Below are 12,397 nucleotides of genomic sequence, written 5' to 3'. Positions count from 1 at the left end.
ATGTTAGGGGTTAGTGGTATAAGGGTTAGGGGTTAAATAGCAAATAAGGTGGGGGGGGAGAACTCTTCACTAGCACCCAACGATAATGTGGGGATGTGCTGTATACACAGTATACACCATACACATCGTCTTGTGCGGCTAAATTTAAGTTGCGTGCCATGCCGTCTGTGATTTAATTTATGTAGCATTTAGTTAATGCATTTTATGCAGATTCATAAGTAGAAACTGCTGTAATATGTCAGGAATACCTCCCTCAACATGGCGACCTTCACATGTTATTTTTGAAACGTCAGCAGGGACGATTGAGATAGAACTGTACTGGAATCATGCACCCAAAACATGTGCAAATTTTGCTGAGCTGTGTAGGAGAGGCTACTACAATAAAACAATTTTTCATCGTATTATTACAAACTTTATGATACAAGGAGGTGACCCAACTGGAACTGGTCGTGGAGGCTCCTCAATTTATGGCGGACAGTTTGAAGATGAATTTAGTCGCGAACTAAAACACACAGGTGCTGGTGTGCTTTCAATGGCAAATTCTGGCCCTAACACCAATGGCAGCCAGTTTTTTATCACCCTTGCTCCTACCCAGTGGTTAGATATGAAGCATACTATATTTGGAAGGGTGAGCGGGGGTATAAAGGTGGTAAATCTTTTGGGAATGGTGGAAACAAGTGCCCAAGACCGTCCTGTGCAAGATGTGGTGGTGCGCAATGCTTATGCAGCAGATGAGGGTGGTAACAGGATTGACACTTACTAATCATGTTATTGGTTAAATAACATTGCTAAAAACATTTAAGTTTTTAACATCATAAATATACAGAGATTGAAAGTTGTTCACAGTTTTTAAAAGACAATCCAAACCCAGAGTCTAAAGAAGCCACATAACAAACTGCTGCCAGCTGTTAAATTAAAATTGTGCTTGTGTTATAATTAGTTTAACAAAACACAAATGTATTTTGGTCAAATTTAGATCTAACTTGAAATATGGTTATGGTTACCAAGAACAATGTTATGACTTTATTTACCGACCTTGGTTCATAATTGTGTTCGGGTTTGCTCCCCTTTGTTATTCGGGGATTACCATTTTATGAATGCCGGATCACCTGAGGTGCCGGTCACAAAAGAAATTGTATGACAACCCCTGGTCTATTGTGTTTGAGCCAACTAATCACATGACTCGTTTCTCATAAGCTAATGGTTCGGTGATGTTCACAATAGCGTGCTGCTTAGTGTTTGTGTTACATTGTGCCAATTTTTGGAAATACCGGAAATCAATCATTATTTCTACCCCCTTTTATAGACTAGAAAGTCCACTTGGTATCATTTTTAACTTAGTTTGTGTGGCCTGGTGTTTGTGGCATGGCATATAGTAATCACAGCTGATAGCAGAGTTTAAGTACCACTGGAGATTCAACAAATGGAAAAACGCCGAGTGAATAATGGGTCGCTTGAAGAAGGTACAAGTAGTTAAGTGCATGAATATATGAGTTGCTTATTTTGTCAATAGTTACAACTCACCATGGTAACATACATGAGTAATGAAAAATGTAACTATTCGTCTATTCGATTTAAGTTTCATTTTTTATCACTGTGTTAGTTTAATATGTGGTATGTATTTCTGTCATTTTGTTGTCTAAATTCTGAATCTGTATCAGTGTGCAGCTCAAATATTTTGTTTTGTGCTGTTGAAACATCAAATAAAATACCCACTGCTTGCATTGCATATTATATACTGCCCTGTACTGTACATGCTTTTTACTCCAGAAGCAGACAATTTTAATTTTTCTTTTTACATACAATAAAATAATACTCAAAGATATCAGCAAAACTTTGAGCGAATGTTTCTATTTTAAGGAGTTGCGGAGGCAAAGTACACCAGGTTTGGTGAAAGAATTCGACAAGTGTTTCCCGGCCCAATGCAATGTTCGATGGCTTGTGGAGGGAAGAACTGTAAATGGGAGAATCCATCAAGATGGAGTGATGCAGATCAAGCCATAAAAGGCGTTTTCTCATCTTGGTATGAGAAATGAATTTTCTTTATCTTTTGGATAGTTGATTTGTTTAATTTTTCCTACACTATTTCTTGGTTAGAGTACAATAAAACCATAATTGTGTTTATATACATATGTATTTTCAGGTGGAGTGTTGTTTGTTGTAATTTAATGCATTAATGTTTGCCAATCAACCCAATTCAAACATTTGTGTTTTAGTACAGTAATAATTTAAACACCTAATTATCGATTACTAAAATACATGAATCATTAAATATAGCTACAAATAACTAACAAATGAATGTCGTATTAAAGAAATAATCACCAGGTTTGTTAAGCAACTATTGTTTCATTGTTAACCTTTTATTTACTTTGTGTTGCTTTGTTCAGGGTTTTGGACAACGTAGTTGCCATGTCACGGCCCTCGACACAAATTATAGAGAAATACAACATAATTGATCAATTCAAAAGGTTGGACCTCATTAAAACTGATTATATTTTCATGGCGCAATCCTTTTAATGTACCAGCATGTCTCTTATTGATTTTAAAGGCAGTTCAAATAAGACTACAGATTTATGGATGCTTCGCAAAAGAGTGGCGGCATAATTAATTTTCTGCCTCAAGCTGAATAAGATCAATACTTTCATGTTACAGTATTACTGCTTTTTTATTTAATATTACAATTTTAAAAAATACTGATTTAAAACCACCTAATATGTAATATGTCATTCTTACTCTGGATTATGTAGCCCAAGGAATAAACAATGTTTCAATTTTAAGCTTGCAAAACAAGATGTTTTCTTCAGAATAATAAATTTTGTCCTTTGGGTTCTCTCATAATTGCTCATCAGGTTTGCCAACCCCAGTTTATAACAACATGTACATAGATTAATTATGATAAATCCAAGCTTTTAGTCGTATCAATTCAATTAAAAATTTGTTTTCCTCAGACATAACATTACATCCATAATAAACCTACAGCGACCTGGGGAACATGCTAGTTGTGGTCCACCTTTAGACAAAGAAAGTCTGTTTACATACAAACCCCAGCTCTTTATGGACAACGATAGTAAGTAGCAGACACCTCTGTTGTTTGCTGGTAATAAGGATATGAGTGTTTGTTTTTTGGTTGCTGTTGCTAGCGTTATATAACATGCTATCAAACAGAGAATTGACTTGTGGAAATTTCTCCCTGTTTATATGTACACCGGTTTTAAAGTGGTTTGGTTTAATATAGTGCACCCCTGAGAAGAGTGATTCTTTTTTAATTGGAATCTTAGTGTATATAAAACTATTAATCAGAAATAAAGTTTGCCACATTTAATAAACATTAAATAAATATAGGATTTTGTCCTACATGTCCTATTATGATGTAAAATATATTGTATATATACATATCTACATTTATTTATTTTTAAATCTGAAATAACTGTATGGGTTTCTAACCTGTAAAAATGGGTTTTCAATTATGTTAATTGTTTTTACCTATATTTTAATTCTTTTTTTTTAGTATTTTTCTACAACTTTGGTTGGAAAGATTTTGGAGTGACGTCTCTAAACACTATCCTGGACATGGTTAAGGTGATGTGCTTTGCTTTGGAGGAAGGCAATGTTGCTGTGCACTGTCATGCTGGGTTGGGCAGAACAGGTATAGAGTATAGACACTTTAAAAGTTAGTATTACAACTACGCTTAAAAAGTTTGTGAAAAAACATTCATAAATTGTGTATAACACAAGTGTCATGTTTGTGTTAAACTACAAATACAAAGAATTTGTATATTTTGAAGAAACACATTGCTGGAAATGTGGTGAGAAACATCACATACCAATGGAAATACACACACTTGGGTTAATTATGGACAAAAACCTTTTTAGTATTTTATTTTGAACTTTTAAACCAGCTTACAAGGTCATAAAAAAGATTAACCCTCCACACCAGGTGTATTGATCGCTTGTTATCTTGTGTTTGCTCACCGTATGGACCCAGACGCAGCTATTTTAAGGGTTCGAAAAAATCGAAGCAACTCTATTCAAACGAGGGGGCAAATCGCTTGTATTCATGAGTTCGCACAGTTTCTTAGACCACTGAGAATTGTTTTTCCTCAGGTAAGACTAAGAAATCCTAAATTCACAACACATTTTTTCTGCTAATATTACCACCAGTACCTATGTAACTGTTATTTTTCTTGTAGGTTGTTCCACACTCGAAGCGCTTAACTCTGAAGCAATTCCTGACTCGACAGCACCATCTGCTACATGGGTTTGAGTCTCGTGAATTAAAACACACTCCTAAGCTTGTACACACTGTGTGTTTGAGACTGAGTCAGATTGCTGTTGCTGGAGACTCAGTGGAAGACAATGTAACAGAAGAAGACGCTGTAAAAGATGACGCTCAGATAAGGAGGTTAGTTTGTAGTGGAATTAAGTAATCTTGGTTATACAAAAAGAATAAAATGATATCTTTTATTTATAAATCTAATACTATGCTAGGTCACCAGGGATAAAAAAGGGGGGTAATTCACGTATAAATAATTCCTCTGGACAAACCAGCAATATAAATCCCCCTTTTGCTGCAGATATATATTTCAGTAAATGCACATGTTTTACCAAAACACAAGATTTGGGATTTGGTAGGCCCAACCTTGATTAAGTGTTGCGCTTGCGTTGCCTTGGTTTTTATGGTTGACCTGTTACCTATTAAAGGTTATTTGTTATTAAACGAGAAGGTTCAATACATGGCTGACATATGTTGAAAGTCAATCAACTGCGTCACTTCTTTTTTCTTGAGCTTCTCAATTTAGATTCATATTGTTTTAAACTGAGCAAAAAGTGAAACCTAACCCAGCAAAGATTCATTCACTTCATGGCAAACCATTCATTCTCGGACTTGTCCCACCCTGTCTGTACCACACCCTAACAAAACGACTTCTTTTATTTCTGATGTTGTCAAAATATTTTTCACTCTTTGTTAATGTTTTTAATTTGTGCCACGTTGTAATATTTTCCCATGTATTGCAACAATACCTTACTTAAATAGATGCGTTTTGTTATATCTGTTTGGGATAGGAACAGACATCCCGAAATGGTGATGAAAATATTATTTTAATAAATTGTTGTTTAATTAGGATACATGTTATTTTTCCTTGATGATAAAAATAGCTATAAATATATTAAAAATAAAAACATATGATATAGTTTTTGTGATAGCATTTATAATTTTCCATGTCATGCATCTAAGTCTGTTATAAATTACTGTACAGATGTAACACAGTAGCTGAAATAAAGGAAACAATACCAGGTGCCTTTGTTAATGAAAATATGGCAGAAACAGCAACAAAAGAAGAAAAGCAAGTTAGTATTGATTTGTAATCCATTGATTTATTGACTGTGTAAGTTGTCATATAAGAATATGTGTGGAAAATATTATACATCATGTTCATATACTGTGTATCTGAGTGACGTTTAGTTTGCTGTTGTTTTAAGTTGCTTACAATAAATAACTAAAAAATGAAATTTATCACACAGAAGAAGAAAACAACCCCAATAAATTGTCTTGCCATAATTAAATACCTTACTGATTTATTTTTTGATTCATGCATTGAACGATGCCATAAAATTATAAAAAATGGTTTCCAGGATCAGTTTCGTAATACCTAAATATATGTTATATAACGAAACCTACAAGTAGCATTCTTTATACCTTGTCATCAAGAAATTGCTTTGTTTGATTTAAGAATTTGTTTTACCAGGTCCCTCTTAGTAAGTCACCAACCGATGTAGATGCGGTGTTGTCACCTCGTGTTTCACGACGCAGCAGTGCAAGAACCAACAGCACATCAGAAGCAGTGGCTCGCCCCCAGTCAGCTGGTGATCCAAGTATTGAACAAACAGAGGATGAGATCTTCGCAAATACATCCGATGAGCAGGAGTGGAAGAAGAAGAGACATGTAGCATCTGCAACGTCAAAACCTCCGACTCCAATCCTCGTCGCGAGCAGAAACCGAGCACTTTCGGCGAAAAGTCATCATGAAGATGATGATGATGTGTCTGATGAATCTTCCGAGCCAAAAGTAATGTTGGTGAGACAAGGATCGTGCTCCGGAGGTATTAACCTTACAGAGGGAGTCATTTACTCCTCTGAGGAATCTGGAATCCATTCATCGGAGCAAGAGGAAATGAACGATTCCTTAACAAGCTGTAACATCAACAACAACCACTCGTTGAACGAATCAAGCTTCGCATCCATCAACTTAGACATTGATGAAGATGCAAATATTGATCTGGATGAAACTGCTCCAACATCCGAACAGAGTGATCCTAAACCTTCCATCCAGCCCTCCACCAACCTCAATGAGCGGGGAGTGAATAGTTTGATCATCAGCATCAATAAAATGGCTGCCATCGAATCTACAATACTTGCTGAAATAGAAGGTCAACCATCAGTTCGTAAACCGAGGTTATCAGCTGGTAGATCAGACACAATTCTACCAACTGGCTTGCCGTCAAAAAGTTTACGTAACAGCGCAAAATCAAGGTTGCCTGTCACTGAAGAAAGTGCTGATAATGATGTGGCCGAAAAGTCAAAAGGTAAGTTTTGTTTTAACAATTGATGCTGTATAAAATCTGCATGCCTGCTCTTACAAGGCTATACTGATTAAGCGCGATGTCTAATCACTGTAATTAATTTGCTTGTTATCTTTTATTCTGTGATTTTAATGTAAAGCAAAGCATGAAGTGTGTTGTGTAGCGTAGTTGATTGTTTAATGCATGACTTAGAATCTGAAGAAAAAGAAATTACTGTGAAGGATAAACAAACTGCTGCAAATGAAACTCTTGGAGTTGAAGCAGAACCAACAGCAAGTGGAGAACCCGATGTTCTTGAACTGAATTTCACAACAAATAACTCAAATATGATTAAGGTGTTCAACGGGCAAATTGGGAAGGCTAAAGCTGAAGTGAAGCAGAATATTCGATTTGCGGGCACTTCACAAGTTACTGTGAAGCCTAAGCAAGTAAACATGCTTTCCTACAATGACTTGTACGCCAACGAAGAAAGCAAGGGAGATGAACTTTTTCAAACATTCTTCCAATGCAGCGAAGAGAGCATGGAAACTTCGAATGAGTTGGTTCAAGAGCTCTCTAGTGATGTCCTTGACCTTGTTGGGACTGCAGACGAGCCTCATTCAGTGGTTGTGTCAACAATGGTGGTATCTTCACCTCCAGCTGCACCAATGGAAGAGATGGAAGTTGCCACAGAGGCAGCTTGCCAGGATATTACTCAAGCACCACAGGAAACAGAATTAGATGATAATGTAGAAGAAGATAATGGTATTTGCTTTAATGCTGACCGAAAAGGTAAGTTTGTTTAAAACGAATTATTTTCCGTATTTCTGTACTCGGTCCTAAACAAAAGCATAAGGTTAACAATTAAACGTGATTGATTATATTTACATAGAAAATGTTCTGAAGTGGTTTCAAGTTGGCAATTGAGATTGTAGGGATCGGGCTATTATTATATCAAGTTCAAAGTTTAAGAGGGCCTCAGTATGTGTTATTCAATCTTTAAATTGTTAAAACTTAGAAAAGAATATTTTATTAAACTTATAGGTAATTTTTTAACCTTTATAAACAGCTGAACCAATTTGGCCAAACTCTTTACTAAAGCTGTTTGTTAAATATCCTACCTTAATTTTTTATTTATAATAACAAATTTAGACTATTACAAAAATATTTTATGCTACTTTATTTCACAGGTTAACTTGCACATGCCTGAACACATAATTCTTTGCATGTAAAAATCTGCATGGCAATATCTGTTTCCTTGTAATCAAAATTTAAAAAATGTTTTAGGTCTATTGTTGTCTTGTAGCATAGGAATAAATTGTAAGTGTCGTTTTAATAGCATAATTTATATTAATACTTCACCCACCCAAATTTATGAATAAAAATGTTATTTACCTATCCTGGCATGATGAAGAAAAGTTATAACATAGTTACATGGGTGTTGTATTTCAATATCGCATGTCCAATTATAACTTCCCTACATATGCTACTTGTGGTTCTATAGTTTGGTATTTTTTATCCACTTTAACCATCAATGGGATATGATTAAATAGATGAGGATGATAATCTGGATGAAATAATCGACATCAAGGAGGATGAAGGACCCTCATTCTCTGACACCGAAAATGAGGTTTATACTAAAATTCTAAAATTGTTATACCAGTTATTTCAAACAAGATTTGAACGGACTGCTGTCTATTATGCTATGCTACCTGCCATTATATGCATTTTTAGGGGAAACTGATTTTCCTGCACAAAAATTAGTGGTTTGCAAAACTTTGTTTATAAACAATTGAAAGTTGCATTGCAGCTGAAATGTTGTTTTATCCGAATGAAGGTTAAATTTGTTGTTCCAGAAGATCAGCGTTCTCCTAGATAAATGTTTTAAATATTCTGCTTTATTGGCATCAATGGTATACTTAATACGTTACTACGTGCTTTACCTAATTGTATACTGTTACATTATTCTTGAAATGTTTTATATAAATATGAATTTGACATAAACATCCAAGTTTCTACATAAGATATCTTATATACCAGGATGATGTAAATCGAGATAAACTTTCTAATTCAATCGCTTCTAAAGTGAGTTGGACGCAACAAATGAACAGTGAGTTGATGTTTATTTTTTTTATATTATTATATTTCTCGTTGTACCAAGGATTAATGTTAATATTTGGTTTATAATGATGAAGCATTTTTTTGTCTGCGTTGAAATAAACATTTGGTCATCTATAAGAAACCTTGTACTTCTGCTGTGTATAAACAATCATCTAACACCTTTTATTCCATTTGGGATTTATGCTGGGGTTTGGTACCAACTTTTAAGCTATAATAAATTACTGTTCTCATTTAAAAGATACAAATTCGAAAGAAGCCAGAGACTTATCAGCTTCTTCCAAAGCTTCCCACAGTGGTAGAAGAACCCCTTTAATGTACAGGTAACTAATTTATACAGTTTTCTGTACAATAAATAATTTTTATAGTAGGTTCTATATTGTTTATAACAATGAATTAAAATATTTTTATTAGGGAACTGTAAGAGCAAATAGTTTTAAAATAAAAACGGATTTTTTGCTGTATTGAAGTATATTCCTTGTAAGAGTGAGGTCTAATTGCGTTGAAAGCTAGGATACTTAATGTACATGATTTTGGTCCCTCATAACCCCTAGATCCAAGATGATACAACTCCAAAGTAGATAAGATATCAATAGAATAAGATAAAAGATGTTTTATAAATAAAGCACTGGTATTAACAGAGCTGAACGAAATATTGATCTCTTCAATAAAATGAATGAACAAACTCAAGAAGACGACAGCAAATCCGACAGCAGTGGGAACAATAGTGATGTCATAAAAGAGTCTGAACCTCCAATCCTTCCAGAAGAGTCCTTAACTGAAACGGATGCAGATTTGCTCGGTAGTGATCTACATCCACCCATCCCAAGGATAAACTCAACGAAGAGCATGAGTGATCTTCCGCAAGAAGCGAAAAAGTCACCGGAGTTTTTGACAAGTCGTTTTAGCAGTTTTAACGATGCAGATGTGAAGAATAAAGAGAAAGGATCCAATAAAGGACCTATCTCTGTGGCAAAAGCTTTTGCTTATAAACTAACAGATGATGAGTTTCTATGGGAGAGAGTAAGTGTGTGTTACAGCACAGAGATTGAATAAAGTTACCCCATTACAAAATATTATGTTTTTTTCATGTGATTTCCTTTGGTTGTGCAATTGTATTACTTTTGCCCAAAGTTAGTTGTCTATGGTTAACCATTTTTTTATACATATTAACAATTAAAACAGTGGCTCACCATTGGGCTTCATATCTGATATTTGGATCAAAGTTGGCGCGTTACAGTTTATACAGCTGTGAGAAAACTTTATGAAACAAAGTTTGACCGAGGATAAATATTCTAGGTTTACACGCATCAGATTGAAATAAACAACCGAATCGATGCGTGGGCGACAGTTTCAAACAATTGTGATGCGTTTGTCTTGTCTGCCCTCATGTGGTCGTGGGTGGAGCATCTTGCGGAGCCGGTGATCACGCAGAGGAGCAAGATGAAGATGTTGGAGTTGGTGAAAATCAATGAAGATGCAACATTTGACGATATAGTGATGAACTTTGAGAGCGCTCTTAAGGCTCTGGAACCAGTGAGTTGTTTTGTAAATTTTATTCAATATAGATGAGGTTCCACCACGAGGCGTTCATGGGGATAGAAGTTAGGTCAGAGTTTGCCCACCACCCTCAATAAAATGATGCAGATTTAGGAATCTTTATTATTTAATGGTTACATTTTTGCCGTTCTTGGTCTATGTTTAATAAATATATCAACTTTGGCAATTCAGTTATAATGTTTTCTCAATTCATTTCACTCTCTTGTTGAATGTTTTATCCTCGACCTGTTGTTAGTATTTATTAGATGCAACGAGTTCCTAGATTATTGTTTGAAAACAAAAAAATATAAATGTGCACACAGTTTTGACCAATTCACCCTAAATATTGAAAATTACTACCTGGTACAAATAACTTTTCTATACTACCCAGGAGGTATCATGCACAACCAAGTGCTTGCTCAACTGCATTCTGTCTTTTCCTGCCTTCCCCAAGTACTTGGCACATTCTGTTGTTGATAGAACTATCTCTGCATTAACACAATCCCCACTGAATCCAAATGCTGATGCAGAGAATATAAACCACGAACTGGTGTGTTGATTTGTGAAATATTTTAGCATTGCTTATGGCTTGGGAATTCTCATGTTTGTGTATTTAAGTGTTTGTGTGTTTAGGTGAATAATTTAAAATGAAGTTTTTCTATTTTTGCTTTGGAAACTCTTTCTTCAATGTGTTTACCAAAAATACAGTTGCCAAAATGAGAACAAATTTAAAACAGGTTTAATTGACCAATTGGCAATTATCAACTAATATTTCTTGTGATCTCTTTTTCAAATTTAGAAACAAGATTACATAATGTGTATATATTTTGCTTTCTTTCAGACACAAGTGTTCCAAGCTTATGTGGACGCCAAATACGAACTTGCAAACAAAGTTCAATTTCATGTTGGTGGAGAAACCCCTAATGTGGTAGCAAGCAAAGAAATTGTGGAAACCATATCTTTGGATAATGAGAATGATGAAATTGAGCCTGAGAGTAAGTTGAACACAATACTTGGAAAAAATATTCTAAGAGAACTTCTTACAATGTTGCTGCATTTTCTACCACATTATGAATAAAGAAATAAATTATATATTTGCCTTTTTCACAGATGATATAATCCTCTCATCCGAGCCTACATCTATTGCTCCAAGATCAGCATCCAGCATCCGTTCCTCATCCTCCGGTGGAAGCAACACAAGTGTGATCCTGATGCAATCTTCTATAGCTTGCTCTTAGTTCCTCAAAAAAATATTTTTACTACAAATTCCGGTTTTAACTCCCTTATATGTGTTTACCCCAATTCAGCAAGTAACATATCCAACATATGAAGCGTAATAATTGCTCATTTGTATTTTAGGTAGAATTTTATAAAGGGTCAATTTATTTTAACTCTTATACCTAAGTTCATATAATTTGTATGAATTTAACGTATATGTATCTCCTGTTGTCACGATTTTCATATAACTTTTTTATGATTTTTAGACTATTTACAAAAAGCTTTGGGCAGCTTCTCTTTCAACGCTGTGCAATTTTATTTAAGATGGCATATTTACTACTGAATGCGATTTTACTGAAATATTTCTTCAAGATGCTTAATTTTGCACCTTGTTATCTTTCTAGTTTAAAAGTTCTTAATCTTGCTGTTCTTCCAGGCTCTACAGCCATTTCACTACTACTGGTGCCCCTTTCTCTGTGTTTTCTAAACCAAAAGCTTCCAGTGGTGTAAAGAAAATGCATGTAAATACTCCATTTTTTACCAAAAACCATTCCATGTTTACTTGAAGCCAATACCAAAACAAACTGAATACTAAAACCCAACCCTATGCAACTGCTACAATACAAAAAGCAAGAAGCGCTAAATATATTATCAACACTTATTGCGAACCTAATATTGATCCAAAGATTCGGAAATATGTTTTCAGGTTTGATGGTTTTAGTTCTAATTAATTGGTAGCAAGCACATTCTGTTGTTTTGTCGCTTATTTTAGCCTCTTAGTTTGTTTTTTGTACCTGCGATATTTATTTTTTGTTCCTGGTAACCGTGTGCACCTATATGGCTGAAGCAATTATTTAACTGTGGACCTATTTTTCTTCAAAACTTACTACAGTTATTTTTACTTTGATGTTTCCCATAAAAAAATAAAGGTAATCAAAGCAGACACAAAACAAACTGTGCC

At 34.8% G+C, this 12,397-nt stretch overlaps 2 protein-coding genes across 3 annotated transcripts; both read left to right on the top strand.

The window, feature by feature from the left end:
• Window positions 1-183: 183 nt before the first annotated feature.
• Window positions 184-1,307, top strand: LOC100180391 (peptidyl-prolyl cis-trans isomerase-like 1). The gene has a single exon (XM_002127809.4). It carries the CDS (start codon window positions 236-238, stop codon window positions 761-763), a length of 528 nt encoding a protein of 175 aa, XP_002127845.1. The 5' UTR covers window positions 184-235; the 3' UTR covers window positions 764-1,307.
• Window positions 1,305-12,082, top strand: LOC100178870 (protein tyrosine phosphatase domain-containing protein 1). 2 transcript variants are annotated; one of them, XM_002123703.4, is made up of 18 exons: window positions 1,305-1,463; window positions 1,861-2,023; window positions 2,388-2,468; window positions 2,949-3,067; window positions 3,509-3,646; window positions 3,938-4,104; window positions 4,191-4,402; window positions 5,259-5,349; window positions 5,748-6,585; window positions 6,775-7,353; window positions 8,115-8,191; window positions 8,602-8,671; window positions 8,921-9,002; window positions 9,321-9,702; window positions 9,979-10,215; window positions 10,610-10,768; window positions 11,060-11,213; window positions 11,329-12,082. In XM_002123703.4, exons 1-18 carry the CDS (start codon window positions 1,424-1,426, stop codon window positions 11,454-11,456), a joined length of 3,717 nt encoding a protein of 1,238 aa, XP_002123739.3. In that variant the 5' UTR covers window positions 1,305-1,423; the 3' UTR covers window positions 11,457-12,082. The 2 variants fall into 2 exon arrangements, with proteins under 2 accessions (XP_002123739.3, XP_018668379.1); XM_018812834.2 differs by lacking the exon at window positions 6,775-7,353.
• Window positions 12,083-12,397: the final 315 nt, after the last annotated feature.

This window comes from Ciona intestinalis, chromosome 8, assembly GCF_000224145.3.
Source record: "Ciona intestinalis chromosome 8, KH, whole genome shotgun sequence".
Taxonomy (NCBI): Eukaryota; Metazoa; Chordata; class Ascidiacea; order Phlebobranchia; family Cionidae; genus Ciona; species Ciona intestinalis.
Note: the sequence above shows the minus strand (reverse complement) of the source record. Positions and strands in the feature narration are given on the sequence as shown.